This window comes from Nymphaea colorata, chromosome 1 (assembly GCF_008831285.2).
Source record: "Nymphaea colorata isolate Beijing-Zhang1983 chromosome 1, ASM883128v2, whole genome shotgun sequence".
In the NCBI taxonomy this organism is placed as follows: Eukaryota; Viridiplantae; Streptophyta; class Magnoliopsida; order Nymphaeales; family Nymphaeaceae; genus Nymphaea; species Nymphaea colorata.
This window is the reverse complement of record NC_045138.2, coordinates 32,515,874-32,538,073: the sequence shown is the minus strand read 5'-3', so window position 1 is coordinate 32,538,073 and position 22,200 is coordinate 32,515,874. Positions and strand designations below refer to the sequence as shown.

The 22,200-nt window shown below is 36.3% G+C and overlaps 1 protein-coding gene and 1 long non-coding RNA gene across 18 annotated transcripts in view; both read right to left on the bottom strand.

Annotated features, from left to right (window-relative positions):
• The window catches only part of LOC116251735 (uncharacterized), a 66,417-nt gene that overhangs the window by 28,291 nt on the left and 15,926 nt on the right, over positions 1-22,200 (bottom strand). The gene's annotated exons all lie outside the window — the stretch shown is intronic.
• LOC116251709 (uncharacterized) overlaps positions 528-22,200 on the bottom strand; it is a 27,634-nt gene continuing 5,961 nt past the window's right edge. For 2 of the 17 annotated variants that reach the window (XR_007572289.1, XR_007572281.1), the window contains 2 exons: positions 4,666-4,904; positions 528-850 (listed from right to left, as the gene is read on the bottom strand). Coding sequence is in view for 4 of the 17 variants with exons in the window: in XM_050075598.1 (XP_049931555.1) it covers positions 760-850 (91 nt within the window). In the remaining 13 variants the exon portion in view is untranslated. The other 15 variants (XR_007572287.1, XR_007572291.1, XR_007572286.1 and 12 more) reach the window with 15 other exon arrangements.

Sequence of the window (22,200 nt, the reverse complement as noted above, 5' to 3'; positions counted from 1 at the left end):
TATCACGTTTTTATCTGCTTGCTTAGGAAAACAAAAACTATATCAGATGCAATCTATTTATGTAAGACTTGGTCTGTCATACATCTTTAATAGAAAGCATTGAAAGCCATTAGCCCATGCATTTCATATTTAAACATCTAAAAATTACTTTTGTCTATCCAAATGTACAAACCCAAAATTTATACTTTTAGATTTATACAAGGTGCTCACCAATTTTGATTTACATTAAAACCAACGGGTTTAAATTGATTGAGAATTTGAGGGGCCATCAAATCCAATCGACACAGTATTGAGTTTCCGATCCTTTTTCAAACTCAAGTTTGACCGCCCGAACTCATCAAGTCAAATCAGAAAAACAGAGGGTGGGATCTGGTCAAACAATCATAAAACTCGTAGAACGTCGGTTGGCCGAAATACACACACATCCGATATTGTTGATAGTTGAGGTCATTGCCATTGTAAAACTGACGAGGCGCCGGTGTTACTGTTTTAGCTGAAGCTGTCAAATCTTCTCAAAGACAAGAATGTAAGCAGTCGAGCTGTTCTATATTAGCTGAGATAAATTGAGTGAACATAAATCTAATCATCTTCTCTGAAAATTAAGCTTAGATATACAATAAGCAAACAAAGAAGCGAAGGCAACAGCGTATGCGATGAGAACAACTGCCACAACGCCCAACTGATCATGCCGAAAGCCAAAATAATCTTTCAGAAACAAACTAACTGCCTTCTTTTCTCCAAATACGTCAATCACCTTGTCTATGTCACCATACTGTGATGTAAAAAGTCCACGGATAGTCCAATTTGAAGGGGTGATCCAGTATAGCCATATCCACCACTTTGGAATTTGCTGTATCAGAAAAGAGTTAAACTCATTAGTGAATATTAGCACAATCCCATAACTATTTTCTTTCTTAAAGGTCACATCCGAGGTTAATTAGTTACTTGTGTAATTAGTCAGATAAACATTAGTCATGAAGGGTTTGCCTGATGTGAGGCTATTCTCAGTATGCGATTGTTTGCCTGATGTGATGAGGTTTCAGATGATCTTCTACAAGCATCAAGGAGCAGCCTTTTTTACCCTACCACATCTTAATTGCTTCACCCATCATGCATGGGTTAGAAATGTCTTTTAGCTCATTCCTTGGATCAAGAGTGATCTGCCACCTAAAATGAGTTTAGTGAAAGCATGTCCTTTGATTATCACTAGGTTGGGTACTCTGAGTAGATGTTGGATGCATTGAATACGATGCAACTCTGAATGACTACTTCCTAGAGTACATAACAGATTGCAGGATAGCAGCAATTTGAGCGTTTGGAGTTAATGAGACCACCAGCATCCCAAGATGAGCATAGAAAATAGCAAAAAGATGTACCATAAGATCTTATAAGCAGACCAGTAATAACCAACTGAAGGGTATGTGATAATCCAAAATGTAACAGCTTGGATCAATGCACAAGTAATTTCGATGGCGACCTGCATTCATACAGATGAAATAGAAATTCAGTTGAAATAATTTTTTTTCTTGGTATTTTCCTGCATCTATTTCCACCACTATGGATAAATCGTTAGATGTTATCTGATGTCCAACTTGAACCCAACTTCGAATTTTCATACTCAAGAAATTCATTATATGGAAAAAGTGATCAATCGCTACCATTTGTACAACCATTTTATCAAATCCAGTGGATCTCCAAAATCAATTATATCAAGCAATTGGATCTGATAAAATTATGTACATTGAATCCTTTCGAGCAATTGGATTTGATAAAATTATGTACATTGAATCCTTTATCTATGACTGACAGCCTGTTCCTGACTAGTTGGATGAGGCAATAGCTACATCTACTGTATTTACATCTGTACCCCAACCCACCACCAGGAATACAAGTGATTCTTAAACTGAAAAACATATGATTCTTGGAAGAGGTGACATATATGGGCATAACAATAAGATTTTAAACTAGAGTAGTAATTTTTTCCAACCTGTGCCAGTGAATAGGCACGTGCAGAGTACATTCCGGCAAATCTTTCCCGATACATGACTATCCGCTCAGTTGCTACCACGGAATGAATAGCTATGCACAACAGCAGAATATTTATTCTTCAAACATTGAATCTCACGTCTATAAAGTATGAAATACTAACTATTATTAAGTTATCATGTTATACTATTAACCACTTCTATAGAAACAAAACATGGCACTAAAAAATCTGTCTTCAGCCGAAGAGATATGTACAAAACATGGATTCCACAGACATTAAAAAAATATAAAAAATATACATAACGCATTAACTATTACAAGGCACAGAAAATCTAAAAATAAAAACGGAAGAGTTTCTAACCGACAGAATGCATAGCTCAGTTTCTAACGGACAGGGTTTCTGATGGGACAGAAACAAAACAACCAACAAAAAGCCAAGGCACAATAAATTAAAAAATCCAACACAAATAGGCTGAAAACTCCAATGTAATAGACTGAAAAATATAATCCCAATAGACGTAACATCATAAATCTTTCATCTTAAAAAAAATGATAATTCATAAATCATAAAAGCAAAACAAAGACAACTGAAGAGAAGACCTTATCTGAATAGCTATGCACGACAGCATAATATTTATTCATCAAACATTGAATCTCACGTCTATAAAGTATGAAATATTAACTATTATTATGTTATCAAGTTATACTATATTAACCCCTTCTATAGAAACGAAACATCGAACTAAAAAATCAGTCTCCAGCCGAATAGCTATGTACAAAACATAGATTCCACAAAAAAAAGAAAAATCAGAACGACACGTAAGGCATTAACTATTCCAAGGCATAGAAAATACAAAAACAAAACGAAAGAGTTTCTAACTGACAGAATTCATTTCCAACGGACAGGGTTCCTGAGTCCCTGACGCGACAAAATGCATAGCTTAGAAAAAAAAAACAAAACAACCTACAAAAAGCCAAGGCACAATAAATTAAAAAATCCAACACAAATAGGCTGAAAAATCCAATGCAAATAGACGGAAAAATATAATCCAAATAGACGTAACATAATAAATCTTTCATCTTAAAAAAAATGATAATTCATAAATGATAAAATCATAAAAGCAAAACAAAGACAACTGAAAATAAGGCCTTAGCTGAATAGCTATGCACAACAGCATAATATTTATGCACCAAACATTGAACATCACGTCTATAAAGTATGAAATACTAACTATTATTAAATTATAGTGTAATACTATATTAACCCCTTCTATAGAAACGAAACATTGAACTAAAATATCAGTCTTCAGCCGAAGAGCTATGCACAAAACACGGATTCCACAGAAATTAAAAAAAAAAAATAGAAATACACGTATCGTATCGCATTAACTATTTCACGGCACCGGAAATCCAAAAACAAAACCAAAGAATTTCTAACTGACAAAATGCACAGCTCAGTTTCTAACGGACAGAGTTTCTGACCGGAGAGAATGCATAGCTAAATAAAAAACTAAGACAACCAACAAAAAAGCCAAGGCACAATAAACAAAAAAATTCCAACACAAATTTGACTGAAAAATCCAATGCAAATAGACAAAACATCATAAACCTTTCATCTTAAAAAAAAATCATAATTCATAAATGATAAAATCATAAAAGTAAAACAAAGACAACTGAAAATAAGGCTTTAGATGAATATCTATGCAGAACAGCATAACATTTATTCACCAAACATTGAATCTCACGTTTATAAAGTATGAAATACTAACTATTATTAAGTTATTGTGTAATACTATATTCACCACTTCTAATGGAAACGAAACATCAAACTGAAGAATCAGTCTTCAACCAAAGAGCTATGCGCAAACCATGGATTCCGCAGAAAGAAAACAAAAAATCAGAAATACATGTAACGCATTAGTTATTCCACGGCGCAGAAAAACCAAAATCACTTTTACGTTTGATCCTTTTGGTTATATTAGTAGAATCAAATGTTAAAAATTTGCAGAAATCTGGTTAATCCACTACTGAAATGGCATAAAGGGTGATAAATAGTGGACTTCTCAAAGGCCTGATGACATTGTCTCACACAGGCTATTTGAGGCTTATAAGAATTCAAGTGCTTCTAGTGGACAATCTGCTTGTTGGATTTCCAGTCATAGATGAAAAAGAAAAACAGATAATAAGTTCGCATTTTGTGATTGAAAGGGTATGCTGGAAGGAGCGTCGGATGTAGCTGTCAAGAGGCTGTCCATGGGGTCGAAACGAGGCACTATGGAGTTCATGAATGAAGTGAGGTTAATAGCAAAGCTTCAACATAAAAACCTGGTACAGCTTATTATAGGCTGCTGTGTTGAAGATAAAAGAAGAGCAGAGAGAATTTTGGAAACCGTTTGTTTATGTTTAATAAACCGTTTGTTTATGTTTAATAAACTGTTTGTTTATGTTTAATAAACTGTTTGTTTATGTTTAATAAACCGTTTGTTTATGATGAATCGACTTCACATTTTGATTTCTGCACTGAAGGCACTTGCCATCTTGACTCCCTTTTGTCATTCTAATTGCCTTCATTGGTCGATAGCTGCAGTCCACGTTATTTCCTATTTCAGTTGTACAATTTCCTTTAGCATTGAAATTACGATTATTTAAGTTTGTAGAATCTTGATCAGTTACCTCTACCTGACAAATGCAAAGCGCTTGGAGGAATTCATGTCGAACATGGGATTTTCTGCGGGTGTTTCTCGTAATATGATTGCACAGAAAATGTTTTGAGGAATTGACCTCAGTTTGATGCTTGAAATCTTGGATGACTGTGGTATTGAACCTGATCATTCAGCAATGCTTTTGAGGTTCCTGAGATGTCCCTCACAGCAAAAGCGCGCACGATCAATCCAACAACAACCACCGTTCACCTTTCCCTGCGACAGATAGATTATGGATCTCAAACCAAACATAGAGTGAAAATGAACCACATAGATTTCACAGAGACCAACATGAGTATGTCTAATATTTGAACAGTTTTAACCTAGAGCTTAAAATGTGAACTAAGAACAGACTAAAGAATACAAGGCCTTGCTCCCAACCACACTAGTTCAGATCATTCCCTCTTCCCTTCTGGTTTAAGTTACCATGTAGGCACAATCCTCATGAACGAAGTTCTGCTAGGAAGCCTTATAAGGACTAAGTGAGTCTCCAGCAGACTTAACCATCCAGATTTTCAGTCCCTTTTGTACATATCTCTAAGACTCACTCAGGGCCAAAACCCATCATTGATAAGCAAAACACATCAATAGCAACCACAATCAAAGAATGGAACTTGCAATACGGTTGATTTTAGAATGTCTCAATTGAAATAGAACCACCAACATAACTGGATGGTTTTAAGACATATTATGGCCCAACACAACTAGCTGTATCAATTGGATTATGATGGCCTATTCAGCGAGCATCGTCAACTTATGGACTAACAACAATCTTTTTTCAAAATCAAAGCCAGAATCTTACCAAGAGTAACATTATCCACGAGTTAATGTAAAGGAATTATGAAACAAGATCAATGGTAAATTCTCACGCGTCCTTCCAACTTCATCTTTCCTCAATGTTATAAATAACACATAAACTGCGAATGATCAGAGAGCTTGCATGATCAGATACGGACCCACGTTTTTTTTTTCTCTTACAGAGCTACACATGGATCTAGAAGCAACTATGGTACAGGAAACGTCACATGACAAAAAAATCAAAGCATCATCCATCAAATGGACAAATAGAATGCGTAGTTTACCTTGATATATGATTTCAGAGTTGCAAAAACAAGAGATATCTTAATTAAAAAGTTAAACGTTAAACCAACAATTTAGTATATATATAAAAGAAAAACCATGTTATTGTAAACAGAGGTTCATGAATTGAAAAAGTTGAAAACAAATGCAACTGAATCCGACCGAGTTCTCGTTCCTTATAGTTGATTGAGCTGTGGTTCAGCATCAATCAATAAAATTTGGTTGATATTCAAGACACGCATAAAACTCGCTTCTTGACTCTCTTTTTCTTTAGGGCTTGAAGAGATGAAAGGTGCACCTTATTCAATAATGCAAAATCTAATCAAAGAACGAAAAAAATGAGCAATTGTATCTTATATTGATGAGAAACATTTTCTAAACATTTTTATAATATATATAAGCTTTACAGAATATCTAGAGCCAACAAACATGAGAACTATGCAGATTAATGTGAGCCGTCTAATCCTTTTACATAAGAGTACCATGTGTAAAGTAATCTTTTCGAAAAGATGAACGACAGTATATAATTTGACTTTGGAAAAATAACTTTGCATGTAACACCTTGTGAGCAATCAATCAAAACAATTAGAAGCATTAAATCAATTTACTTAATTCTCATATTTGCTCGTATGTGTGTCTGTCTGTACGTGCTTGTGTTTTTGTGTTAAGTGTGAAATATGTTTAACCCAAAGCCACAAAGCAAATACCATTCTCGCTTATAAGAAAAGAAAAGTGTCTCCATTTTTGTCACTATTAAACCAAGGGTGTTCCTGAAAGGGCAGAAAGAATGTCTCAGAAGACGTTCTCTATTTCCATTTAGGGTGTTTAGTCCAAAGAGCAAGTCTGTAGTCCAAGAGATAGTGGAGCGGCAAGGAGATGACGCACACTATCCCAGTTGGGAAAACACTCAACAAGTGCACCAATGCCTTCCAGAGTTAACACCTTGAGGACACGTTAAGGTTTGAGGGAAGGGTGATTGATAGTCCCCCTGATATGAAGTCTTGAAATGTAAATGACGATAATATAGTATGACTAAGAGTAGGGGACCTGGATCCACTTACTATGAGGTCCCACTTGTATCACCCTTCATATATATATATATATATATGTGTGTGTGTGTGTGTGTTAGGGTGATCCGACTTTTATGAAAAAGGTAACGAAAGTAATCCCCTTGTTGGTGTTGGGGTTTGTCCTAATTTGGTGGGTAATCACTCTTTCTTCTTCATTTCCCCTTTCTATTCTCGAACGCAGCTGGGCAGAGTCGAGATAGTAGAAGGAAAGCGAGAGAAGCTACCAAAGTGCTTTGAACCCAAAATTATGTATGCATGAAATCTACTGGAGAGGAAGTGCGCATGCACGAGAATTCAACCATGGGCACAAAATTGATTCATATGCAAAGCAAAGCACTAACTTGTTATTAGAAAGAGAAATTTATGTTTTCTGCGCAATGATTTGAAAAAGTTAGAAAGTCTATATAACACTCAAAAAGTAGATAAAATAAACCGCAAAATGGAAAAAAAATCTGCATTACACACTGCATATACGCCTAAGCTATTAGATGATCCAACTTTGGAACCTATAGAATAGAAGTCTGATTTTAAATGGTCTAGGACGTTGGATTTTAAACTTATATATATGATATGGATTAGAGGTCTCATCCAATCCCCTTTGGGATGTTGGATTTGGGATTTCGACCAATGGTCAAGATCAGAGGTCTCACCTAATCTGGTTTGGGATGTTGGATTCAAGATTTTGAATATATATATGATACGGATTAGAGGTCTCATCCAATCCGGTTTGGGATGTTGGATTTGGGATTTCGAAAAAATGGTCAAGATCATAGGTCTCACCTGATCTGGTCTGGGATATTGGACTCAAGATTTTGAACAACCAGCTAGAACACAGATCTCACCTTATGCGGTCTAGGATGTCGAATGCATATTTTGAATGTGGATGTGAATTTTAAAATATTAACCCAAGTCTAGACCATGTTTAAAATCGCTTTGAGTATACATACAATCCAATGGAATTTAGAAACCTAAAAGTTGAAAGGTGCATTTACAAACTTGAGAATTTAGCAATGATTTAAGAGAAGTGTGAAATCAAGTCCAAATGCTGGATTGGATTTTGAACTTTAAAACTCGAACCTCTACTTTACACCACGCTAAAAATCATTTTAAAAATTCATTCAATCCACTATAACCAACAAACATCAAAATGAAAAAGTGCATTGAAAAACTTTGAGAATTTGACAAGCATTTAGGAAATATTTTAAATCAAATACAAGGAATTGAGAAGATTCGAAGATCTATATAGACAAAGTAATATTCTTCAAGTGATTTCAAAAACTCCTAAGAGATGTGAAAAGAATTTACAGGAAATCAAAAAGCCACCCATCTGTTTCATGTGATCAAATATATGAGACGGGATATGAAATTTTGATATAAGAGATAGATGAGAGGTCCGATCTAGTCCGGCTTGCCAAATGGAATTTGGGATTCCATCCTAATATTTAAAATAGAAGTCTGATTTTAAATGGTCTAGGACGTTGGATTTTAAACTTATATATATGATACGGATTAAAGGTCTCATCCAATCCGGTTTGGGATGTTGCATTTGGGATTTCGACCAATGGTCAAGATCAGAGGTCTCACCTGATCTGGTCTGGGATGTTGGATTCAAGATTTTGAATATATATATGATACGGATTAGAGGTCTCATCCAATCCAGTTTGGGATGTTGGATTTGGGATTTCGAAAAAATGGTCAAGATCAGAGGTCTCACCTGATCCGGTATGGGATGTTGGACTCAAGATTTTGAACAACCAGCTAGAACATAGATCTCACCTTATCCGGACTAGGATGTCGAATGTATATTTTGAATGTGAATGTGAATTTTAAAATATTAACCCAAGTCTAGACCACGTTTAAAATCGCTTTGAGTATACATACAATCCCATGGAATTTAGAAACCTAAAAGTTGAAAGGTGCATTTACAAACTTGAGAATTTAGCAATGATTTAAGAGAAGTGCGAAATCAAATCCAAAAAAATTGAAGATCTCTGGTGAAATTGAGAAAATTCCAAGAAAATTAATAATAAGAATTTGAAGTCAATTTACAAAATTTTGGAAAACTTAGAGAGTGGTTTCAAAGATTTATAAAACAGGAAATGATTTCAAAGATTCATAAACCTTTTGTATCAGTTCAATGACGTTTGATTTAGGGTTTGCATCTAAGAAATAGATCAGAGGTCTAACCTGATCTGGTATGAGGTGTTGAATTAGGGATTCGGAGCTAATGTTTGAATCAGAGGTCAGCACTGATCCGGTCTAGGATGTTGCATGCAGGATTTAGACCAAAGCTTCTGATTGGAGGTCTAGTTTTCTACAGTCTCAAATGCTGGATTGGATTTTGAACTTTAAAACTCGAACCTCTACTTTACACCACGCTAAAATCATTTTAAAAATTCATTCAATCCACTATAACCAACAAACATCAAAATGGAAAAGTGCATTGAAAAACTTTGAGAATTTGACAAGCATTTAGTTAATATTTTAAATCAAATACAAGGAATTGAGAAGATTCGAAGATCTATATAGACAAAGTAATATTCTTCAAATGATTTCAAAAACTCCTAAGGGATGTGAAAAGAATTTACAGGAAATCAAAAAGCCACCCATTTGTTTCATGTGATCAAATATATGAAACGGGATTTGAAATTTTAATATAAGAGATAGATGAGAGGTCCGATCTAGTCCGGCTTGCCAAATGGAATTTGGGATTTCATCCTAAGATTTAAAATAGAAGTCCGATTTTAAATGGTCTACGACGTTGGATTTTAAACTTATATATATGATACGGATTAGAGATCTCATCCAATCCGGTTTGGGATGTTGCATTTGGGATTTCGACCAATGGTCAAGATCAGAGGTCTCACCTGATCTGGTCTGGGATGTTGGATTCAAGATTTTCAATATATATATGATACGGATTAGAGGTCTCATCCAATCCAGTTTGGGATGTTAGATATGGGATTTCGAAAAATTAGTCAAGATCAGAGGTCTCACCTGATCCGGTCTGGGATGTTGGACTCAAGATTTTGGATATATATATGATATGGATTAGAGGTCTCATCCAATCCGGTTTGGGATGTTGGATTTGGGATTTCGAAAAAATGGTCAAAATCAAAGGTCTCACCTGATCCGGTCTGGGATGTTGGACTCAAGATTTTGAACAACCAGCTAGAACATAGATCTCACCTTATCAAATGGAATTTGGGATTCCATCCTAAGATTTAAAATAGAAGTCTGATTTTAAATGGTCTAGGACGTTGGATTTTAAACTTATATATATGCTACGTTTTAGAGGTCTCATCCAATCCGGTTTGGGATGATGCATTTGGGATTTCGACCAATGGTCAAGATCAGAGGTCTCACCTGATCTGGTCTGGGATGTTCGATTCAAGATTTTCAATATATATATGATACGGATTAGAGGTCTCATCCAATCCGGTTTGGGATGTTGGATTTGGGATTTCGAAAAAATGGTCAAGATCAGAGGTCTCAAATGATCTGGTCTGGGATGTTGGACTCAAGATTTTGGATATAAGGTCAACGCTGATCTGGTCTAAGATGCTTGCATTGCGGGATTCAGACCAAAGGTCTAGATTAGAGGTCTAATCTTATACAATCACAAAAGTTGGATTTTGAATTTTAAAATGTGAACCTCTACTTTAGACCATGCTTAAAACTATTTTAAAAGTTCATGCAATCCAGTGTAATATAGAAAATTCAATGTTGAAAAGTGCACTCCAATCCGGTTTGGGATGTTGGATTTGGGATTTCGAAAAATTAGTCAAGATCAGAGGTCTCACCTGATCCGGTCTGGGATGTTGGACTCAAGATTTTGGATATATATATGATACGGATTAGAGGTCTCATCCAATCCGGTTTGGGATGTTGGATTTGGGATTTCAAAAAATTGGTCAAGATCAGAGGTCTCACCTGATCCGGTCTGGGATGTTGGACTCAAGATTTTGGATATATATATGATACGAATTATAGGTCTCATCCAATCCGGTTTGGGATGTTGGATTTGATATTTCGAAAAAATGGTCAAGATCAGAGGTCTCACCAGATCCGGTCTGGGATGTTGGACACAAGATTTTGAACAACCAGCTAGAACATAGATCTCACCTTATCAAATGGAATTTGGGATTCCATCCTAAGATTTAAAATAGAAGTCTGATTTTAAATGGTCCAGGACATTGGAATTTAAACTTATATATATGCTACGTTTTAGAGGTCTCATCCAATCCGGTTTGGGATGATGCATTTGGGATTTCGACCAATGGTCAAGATCAGAGGTCTCACCTGATCTGGTCTAGGATGTTGGATGCAAGATATTCAATATATATATGATACGGATTGGAGGTCTCATCCAATCCGGTTTGAGATGTTGGATTTGGGATTTTGAAAAAATGGTCAAGATCAGAGGTCTCACCTTATCCGGTCTGGGATGTTGGACACAAGATTTTGGATATATATATATGATACAAGATTTTGAACAACCAGCTAGAACATAGATCTCACCTTATCAAATGGAATTTGGGATTCCATCCTAAGATTTAAAATAGAAGTCTGATTTTTAATGGTCTAGGACGTTGGATTTTAAACTTATATATATGATACGGATTAGAGGTCTCATCCAATCCGGTTTGGGATGTTGCATTTGGGATTTCGACCAATGGTCAAGATCAGAGATCTCACCTGATCTGGTCTACGATGTTGGATTCAAGACTTTCAATATATATATGATCCGGATTACAGGTCTCAACCAATCCGGTTTGGGAGGTTGGATTTGGGATTTCGAAAAAATGGTCAAGATCAGAGGTCTCACCTGATCCGGTCTGGGATGTTGGACTCAAGATTTTGGATATATATATGATACGGATTAGAGGTCTCATCCAATCCGGTTTGGGATGTTGGATTTGGGATTTCGAAAAAATGGTCAAGATAAGAGGTCTCACCTGATCCGGTCTGGGATGTTGGACTCAAGATTTTGGATATATATATGATACGAATTAGAGGTCCCATTCAATCCGGTTTGGGATGTTGGATTTGGGATTTCGAAAAAATGGTCAAGATCAGAGGTCTCACCTGATACGGTATGGGATGCTGGACTCAAGATTTTGAACAGCAAGCTAGAACATAGATCTCACCTTATCAAATGGAATTTGGGATTCCATCCTAAGAATTAAAATAGAAGTCTGATTTTAAATGGTCTAGGACGTTGGATCTTAAACTGATGTATATGATACGGATTAGAGGTCTCATCCATTCCGGTTTGGGACGTTGCATTTGGGATTTCGACCAATGGTCAAGATCAGAGGTCTCACCTGATCTGGTCTGGGATGTTGGATTCAAGATTTTTAACATATATATGATACGGATTAGAGGTCTCATTCAATCCTGTTTGGGATGTTGGATTTGGGATTTCAAAAAAATGGTCAAGATCAGAGGTCTCACTAGATCCGGTCTGGGATGTTGGACTCAAGATTTTGGATATATATATGATATGGATTAGAGGTCTCATCCAATCCGGTCTGGGATGTTGCACTAAAGATTTTGGATATATATATGATACGGATTAGAGGTCTCATCCAATCCGGTTTGGGATGTTGGATTTGGGATTTCGAAAAAATGGTCAAGCATGTTGGATTAGGAATTTCGAAAAAATGGTCAAGATCAGAGGTCTCACCTGATCCGGTCTGGGATGTCGGACTCAAGATTTTGGTTATATATATGATACGGATTAGAGGTCTCATCCAATCCTGTTTGGGATGTTAGATTTGGGATTTCAAAAAAATGGTCAAGATCAGAGGTCTCACCGGATCCGGTCTGGGATGTTGGACTCAAGATTTTGAACAACCAGCTAGAACATAGATCTCACCTTATCAAATGGAATTTGGGATTAAATCCTAAGAATTAAAATAGAAGTCTGATTTTAAATGGTCTAGGACGTTGGATTTTAAACTAATATATATGATACGGATTAGAGGTCTCATCCAATCCGGTTTGGGATGTTGCATTTGGGATTTCGACCAATGGTCAAGATCAGAGGTCTCACCTGATCTGGTCTGGGATGTTGGATTCAAGATTTTCAATATATATATGATACGGATTAGAGGTCTCATCCAATCCGGTTTGGGATGTTGGATTTGAGATTTCGAAAAATGGTCAAGATCAGAGGTCTCACCTGATCCGGTCTGGGATGTTGGACTCAAGATTTTGGAAATATATATGATACGGATTAGAGGTCTCATCCAATCCGGTTTGGGATGTTGGATTTGGGATTTCGAAAAAATGATCAAGATCAGAGGTCTCACATGATCCGGTCTGGAAAGTTGGACTCAAGATTTTGAACAACCAGCTAGAACATAGATCTCACCTTATCAAATGGAATTTGGGATTCCATCCTAAGAATTAAAATAGAAGTCTGATTTTAAATGGTCTAGGACGTTGGATTTTAAACTTATATATATGATACGGATTAGAGGTCTCATCCAATCCGGTTTGGGATGTTGCATTTGAGATTTCGACCAATGGTCAAGATCAGAGGTCTCACCTGATCCGGTCTGGGATGTTGGATCAAGATTTTGGATATATATATGATACGGATTAGAGGTCTCATCCAATCCGGTTTGGGATGTTGGATTTGGGATTTCGAAAAAATGGTCAAGATCAGAGGTCTCACCTGATCCGGTTTGGGATGTGAACACAAGATTTTGGATATATATATAATACGGATTAGAGGTCTCATCCAATCCGGTTTGGGATGTTGGATTTGGGATTTCGAAAAAATGGTCAAGATCAGAGGTCTCACATGATCCGGTGTGGGATGTTGGACTCAAGATTTTGAACAACCAGCTAGAACATAGATCTCACCTTATCAAATGGAATTTGGGATTCCATCCTAAGAATTAAAATAGAAGTCTGATTTTAAATGGTTTAGGACGTTGGATTTTAAACTTATATATATGATACGGATTAAAGGTCTCATCCAATCCGGTTTGGGATGTTGCATTTGGGATTTCGACCAATAGTCAAGATCAGAGGTCTCACCTGATCTGGTCTGGGATGTTGGATTCATGATTTTGAATAAATATATGATACAGATTAGAGGTCTCATCCAATCCGATTTGGGATGTTGGATTTGGGATTTCGAAAAAATGGACAAGGTCAGAGGTCTCACCTGATCCAGTCTCGGATGTTGGACTCAAGATTTTGAACAACCAGCTAGAACATAGATCTCACCTTATCCGGTCTAGGATGTCGAATGTATAATTTGAATGTGGATGTGAATTTTAAAATATTAACCCCCAAGTCTAGACCATGTTTAAAATCGCTTTGAGTATACATACAATCCAATGGAATTTAGAAACCTAAAAGTTGAAAGGTGCATTTACAAACTTGAGAATTTAGCAATGATTTAAGAGAAGTGCGAAATCAAATCCAAAAAAATTGAAGATCTCTAGTGAAATTGAGAAAATTCCAAGAAAATCAATAATAAGAATTTGAAGTCAATTTACAAAATTTTGGAAAACATAAAGTGGTTTCAAAGATTTATAAAACAGGAAATGATTTCAAAGATCCATAAACCATTTTTATCAGTTCTATGACGTTTGATTTAGGGTTTGCATCTAAGAAATAGAACAGAGGTCTAATCTCATCTGGTTTGAGGTGTTGAATTAGGGATTCAGAGCTAATGTTTGAATCAGAGGTCAGCACCGATCCGGTCTAGGATGTTGCATGCAGGATTTAGACCAAAGCTTCTGATTGGAGGTCTAGTTTTCTACAGTCTCAAATGCTGGATTGGATTTTGAACTTTAAAACTCGAACCTCTACTTTACACCACGCTAAAAATCATTTTAAAAATTCATTCAATCCACTATAACCAACAAACATCAAAATGGAAAAGTGCATTGAAAAACTTTGAGAATTTGACAAGCATTTAGTTAATATTTTAAATCAAATACAAGGAATTGAGAAGATTCGAAGATCTATATAGACAAAGTAATATTCTTCAAGTGATTTCAAAAACTCCTAAGGGATGTGAAAAGAATTTACAGGAAATCAAAAAGCCACCCATCTGTTTCATGTGATCAAATATATGAGACGGGATTTGAAATTTTGATATAAGAGATAGATGAGAGGTTCGATCTAGTCCGGCTTGCCAAATGGAATTTGGGATTCCATCCTAAGATTTAAAATAGAAGTCTGATTTTAAATGGTCTAGGACATTGGATTTTAAAATTATATATATGATACGGATTAGAGGTCTCATCCAATCCGGTTTGGGATGTTGCATTTGGGATTTCGACCAATGGTCAAGATCAGAGGTTTCACCTGATCTGGTCTGGGATGTTGGATTCAAGATTTTCAATATACATATGATACGGATTAGAGGTCTCATCCAATCCGGTTTGGGATGTTGGATTTGGGATTTCGAAAAAATGGTCAAGATCAGAGGTCTCACCTGATCCGGTCTGGGATGTTGCACTCAAGATTTTGGATATATATATATGATACGGATTAGAGGTCTCATACAATCCGGTTTGGGATGTTGGATTTGGGATTTCGAAAAAATGGTCAAGATCAGAGGTCTCACCTGATCCGGTTTGGGATGTTGGACTCAAGATTTTGAACAATCAGCCAGAACATAGATCTCACCTTATCAAATGGAATTTGGGGTTCCATCCTATGATTTAAAATAGAAGTCTGATTTTAAATGGTCTAGGACGTTGGATTTTAAACTTATATATATGATACGGATTAGAGGTCTCATCCAATCCGGTTTGGGATGTTGCATTTGGGATTTCGACCAATGGTCAAGATCAGAGGTCTCACCTGATCCGGTCTGCGATGTTGGACTCAAGATTTTGGATATATCTATATATGATATGGATTAGAGGTCTCATCCAATCCGGTCTGGGATGTTGGATTTGGGATTTCGAAAAAATGGTCAAGATCAGAGGTCTCACCTGATCCGGTCTGGGATGTTGGATCAAGATTTTGGATATATATATGATACGGATTAGAGGTCTCATCCAATCCGGTTTGGGATGTTGGATTTGGGATTTCGAAAAAATGGTCAAGATCAGAGGTCTCACCTGATCCGGTTTGGGATGTGAACACAAGATTTTGGATATATATATAATACGGATTAGAGGTCTCATCCAATCCGGTTTGGGATGTTGGATTTGGGATTTCGAAAAAATGGTCAAGATCAGAGGTCTCACATGATCCGGTGTGGGATGTTGGACTCAAGATTTTGAACAACCAGCTAGAACATAGATCTCACCTTATCAAATGGAATTTGGGATTCCATCCTAAGAATTAAAATAGAAGTCTGATTTTAAATGGTTTAGGACGTTGGATTTTAAACTTATATATATGATACGGATTAAAGGTCTCATCCAATCCGGTTTGGGATGTTGCATTTGGGATTTCGACCAATAGTCAAGATCAGAGGTCTCACCTGATCTGGTCTGGGATGTTGGATTCATGATTTTGAATAAATATATGATACAGATTAGAGGTCTCATCCAATCCGATTTGGGATGTTGGATTTGGGATTTCGAAAAAATGGACAAGGTCAGAGGTCTCACCTGATCCAGTCTCGGATGTTGGACTCAAGATTTTGAACAACCAGCTAGAACATAGATCTCACCTTATCCGGTCTAGGATGTCGAATGTATATTTTGAATGTGGATGTGAATTTTAAAATATTAACCCCCAAGTCTAGACCATGTTTAAAATCGCTTTGAGTATACATACAATCCAATGGAATTTAGAAACCTAAAAGTTGAAAGGTGCATTTACAAACTTGAGAATTTAGCAATGATTTAAGAGAAGTGCGAAATCAAATCCAAAAAAATTGAAGATCTCTAGTGAAATTGAGAAAATTCCAAGAAAATCAATAATAAGAATTTGAAGTCAATTTACAAAATTTTGGAAAACATAGAGTGGTTTCAAAGATTTATAAAACAGGAAATGATTTCAAAGATCCATAAACCATTTTTATCAGTTCTATGACGTTTGATTTAGGGTTTGCATCTAAGAAATAGAACAGAGGTCTAATCTCATCTGGTTTGAGGTGTTGAATTAGGGATTCAGAGCTAATGTTTGAATCAGAGGTCAGCACCGATCCGGTCTAGGATGTTGCATGAAGGATTTAGACCAAAGCTTCTGATTGGAGGTCTAGTTTTCTACAGTCTCAAATGCTGGATTGGATTTTGAACTTTAAAACTCGAACCTCTACTTTACACCACGCTAAAAATCATTTTAAAAATTCATTCAATCCACTATAACCAACAAACATCAAAATGGAAAAGTGCATTGAAAAACTTTGAGAATTTGACAAGCATTTAGTTAATATTTTAAATCAAATACAAGGAATTGAGAAGATTCGAAGATCTATATAGACAAAGTAATATTCTTCAAGTGATTTCAAAAACTCCTAAGGGATGTGAAAAGAATTTACAGGAAATCAAAAAGCCACCCATCTGTTTCATGTGATCAAATATATGAGACGGGATTTGAAATTTTGATATAAGAGATAGATGAGAGGTTCGATCTAGTCCGGCTTGCCAAATGGAATTTGGGATTCCATCCTAAGATTTAAAATAGAAGTCTGATTTTAAATGGTCTAGGACATTGGATTTTAAAATTATATATATGATACGGATTAGAGGTCTCATCCAATCCGGTTTGGGATGTTGCATTTGGGATTTCGACCAATGGTCAAGATCAGAGGTTTCACCTGATCTGGTCTGGGATGTTGGATTCAAGATTTTCAATATACATATGATACGGATTAGAGGTCTCATCCAATCCGGTTTGGGATGTTGGATTTGGGATTTCGAAAAAATGGTCAAGATCAGAGGTCTCACCTGATCCGGTCTGGGATGTTGCACTCAAGATTTTGGATATATATATATGATACGGATTAGAGGTCTCATACAATCCGGTTTGGGATGTTGGATTTGGGATTTCGAAAAAATGGTCAAGATCAGAGGTCTCACCTGATCCGGTTTGGGATGTTGGACTCAAGATTTTGAACAATCAGCCAGAACATAGATCTCACCTTATCAAATGGAATTTGGGGTTCCATCCTATGATTTAAAATAGAAGTCTGATTTTAAATGGTCTAGGACGTTGGATTTTAAACTTATATATATGATACGGATTAGAGGTCTCATCCAATCCGGTTTGGGATGTTGCATTTGGGATTTCGACCAATGGTCAAGATCAGAGGTCTCACCTGATCCGGTCTGCGATGTTGGACTCAAGATTTTGGATATATCTATATATGATATGGATTAGAGGTCTCATCCAATCCGGTCTGGGATGTTGGATTTGGGATTTCGAAAAAATGGTCAAGATCAGAGGTCTCACCTGATCCGGTCTGGGATGTTGGATCAAGATTTTGGATATATATATGATACGGATTAGAGGTCTCATCCAATCCGGTTTGGGATGTTGGATTTGGGATTTCGAAAAAATGGTCAAGATCAGAGGTCTCACCTGATCCGGTTTGGGATGTGAACACAAGATTTTGGATATATATATAATACGGATTAGAGGTCTCATCCAATCCGGTTTGGGATGTTGGATTTGGGATTTCGAAAAAATGGTCAAGATCAGAGGTCTCACATGATCCGGTGTGGGATGTTGGACTCAAGATTTTGAACAACCAGCTAGAACATAGATCTCACCTTATCAAATGGAATTTGGGATTCCATCCTAAGAATTAAAATAGAAGTCTGATTTTAAATGGTTTAGGACGTTGGATTTTAAACTTATATATATGATACGGATTAAAGGTCTCATCCAATCCGGTTTGGGATGTTGCATTTGGGATTTCGACCAATAGTCAAGATCAGAGGTCTCACCTGATCTGGTCTGGGATGTTGGATTCATGATTTTGAATAAATATATGATACAGATTAGAGGTCTCATCCAATCCGATTTGGGATGTTGGATTTGGGATTTCGAAAAAATGGACAAGGTCAGAGGTCTCACCTGATCCAGTCTCGGATGTTGGACTCAAGATTTTGAACAACCAGCTAGAACATAGATCTCACCTTATCCGGTCTAGGATGTCGAATGTATATTTTGAATGTGGATGTGAATTTTAAAATATTAACCCCCAAGTCTAGACCATGTTTAAAATCGCTTTGAGTATACATACAATCCAATGGAATTTAGAAACCTAAAAGTTGAAAGGTGCATTTACAAACTTGAGAATTTAGCAATGATTTAAGAGAAGTGCGAAATCAAATCCAAAAAAATTGAAGATCTCTAGTGAAATTGAGAAAATTCCAAGAAAATCAATAATAAGAATTTGAAGTCAATTTACAAAATTTTGGAAAACATAGAGTGGTTTCAAAGATTTATAAAACAGGAAATGATTTCAAAGATCCATAAACCATTTTTATCAGTTCTATGACGTTTGATTTAGGGTTTGCATCTAAGAAATAGAACAGAGGTCTAATCTCATCTGGTTTGAGGTGTTGAATTAGGGATTCAGAGCTAATGTTTGAATCAGAGGTCAACACCGATCCGGTCTAGGATGTTGCATGCAGGATTTAGACCAAAGCTTCTGATTGGAGGTCTAGTTTTCTACAGTCTCAAATGCTGGATTGGATTTTGAACTTTAAAACTCGAACCTCTACTTTACACCACGCTAAAAATCATTTTAAAAATTCATTCAATCCACTATAACCAACAAACATCAAAATGGAAAAGTGCATTGAAAAACTTTGAGAATTTGACAAGCATTTAGTTAATATTTTAAATCAAATACAAGGAATTGAGAAGATTCGAAGATCTATATAGACAAAGTAATATTCTTCAAGTGATTTCAAAAACTCCTAAGGGATGTGAAAAGAATTTACAGGAAATCAAAAAGCCACCCATCTGTTTCATGTGATCAAATATATGAGACGGGATTTGAAATTTTGATATAAGAGATAGATGAGAGGTTCGATCTAGTCCGGCTTGCCAAATGGAATTTGGGATTCCATCCTAAGATTTAAAATAGAAGTCTGATTTTAAATGGTCTAGGACATTGGATTTTAAAATTATATATATGATACGGATTAGAGGTCTCATCCAATCCGGTTTGGGATGTTGCATTTGGGATTTCGACCAATGGTCAAGATCAGAGGTTTCACCTGATCTGGTCTGGGATGTTGGATTCAAGATTTTCAATATACATATGATACGGATTAGAGGTCTCATCCAATCCGGTTTGGGATGTTGGATTTGGGATTTCGAAAAAATGGTCAAGATCAGAGGTCTCACCTGATCCGGTCTGGGATGTTGCACTCAAGATTTTGGATATATATATGATACGGATTAGAGGTCTCATACAATCCGGTTTGGGATGTTGGATTTGGGATTTCGAAAAAATGGTCAAGATCAGAGGTCTCACCTGATCCGGTTTGGGATGTTGGACTCAAGATTTTGAACAATCAGCTAGAACATAGATCTCACCTTATCAAATGGAATTTGGGGTTCCATCCTATGATTTAAAATAGAAGTCTGATTTTAAATGGTCTAGGACGTTGGATTTTAAACTTATATATATGATACGGATTAGAGGTCTCATCCAATCCGGTTTGGGATGTTGCATTTGGGATTTCGACCAATGGTCAAGATCAGAGGTCTCACCTGATCCGGTCTGCGATGTTGGACTCAAGATTTTGGATATATCTATATATGATATGGATTAGAGGTCTCATCCAATCCGGTCTGGGATGTTGGATTTGGGATTTCGAAAAAATGGTCAAGATCAGAGGTCTCACCTGATCCGGTCTGGGATGTTGGATCAAGATTTTGGATATATATATGATACGGATTAGAGGTCTCATCCAATCCGGTTTGGGATGTTGGATTTGGGATTCGAAAAAATGGTCAAGATCAGAGGTCTCACCTGATCCGGTCTGGGATGTTGGACTCAAGATTTTGGATATATATATGATACTGATTAGAGGTCTCATCCAATCCGGTTTGGGATGTTGGATTTGGATTTCGAAAAAATGGTCAAGATCAGAGGTCTCACCTGATCCGGTTTGGGATGTTGGACTCAAGATTTTAAACAGTCAGCTAGAACATAGATCTCACCTTATCAAATGGAATTTGGGTTCCATCCTAAGATTTAAAATAGAAGTCTGATTTTAAATGGTCTAGGACGTTGGATTTTAAACTTATATATATGATATGGATTAGAGGTCTCATCCAATCCGGTTTGGGATGTTGCATTTGGGATTTCGACCAATGGTCAAGATCAGAGGTCTCACCTGATCTGGTCTGGGATGTTGGATTCAAGATTTTCAATATATATATGATACGGATTAGAGGTCTCATCCAATCCGGTTTGGGATGTTGGATTTGGGATTTCGAAAAAATGGTCAAGATCAGAGGTCTCACCTGATCCGGTCTGGGATGTTGGACTCAAGATTTTGGATATAAGGTCAACGCTGATCTGGTCTAAGATGCTGCATGCGGGATTCAGACCAAAGGTCTAGATTAGAGGTCTAATCTTATACAATCTCAAAAGTTGGATTTTGAATTTTAAAATGTGAACCTCTACTTTAGACCATGCTTAAAATTGTTTTAAAAGTTCATGCAATCCAGTGTAATCTAGAAAATTCAATGTTGAAAGTGCACTTAAAAACTTGATAATTTAACAAGCAGTTAGGAAATATAACAAATCAAATACAATAACTTTAAGGATCTAACAAGAAATTGAGAAAAGTCAAAGAAATCAAAAGAATTTGAAGTCAAATTGCACATGTTTGGTAATTTGGACAATGATTTCAAAGATTTATATAGACAAAGTAATATTCTTCAAGTGATTTCAAAATTCCCAAGGGATTTCAAAAAAATTTACAAAAAAAATCAGAAAACCACTCATTTGTTTATGTGAACACGTGTATGATGTTGGATTCTGATCTAAGAAATAGATCACAGGCCTGACAGTCTGCCAAATCGAATTTAGGATTCTATCCCAAGATTTAAGTTAGAAGTCTAATCTTATCTGGTCTAGGATGTTGGATTTCAAACTTATATTTATGATACGGATCATAGGTCTGATCTGATCCAGTTTGGGATGTTGGATTCGGGATTTCGACCTAAGGTCTAGATCAAAGGTCTCATCTAATTCGGTTTAGGATGTTGGATTCAGGATTTTGAACTAGTAGCTAGAACATAGAACTCATTTTAACCAATCTAAGATGTCGAATGTATATTTTTAATGTGGATGTGAATTTTAAAATATTAACCCCAGTCTAGACCATGTTTAAAACAACATCTAATTACATTTTCCAGTTGAATGAAAACAGAAAACCATAAAGAGGCCAGGC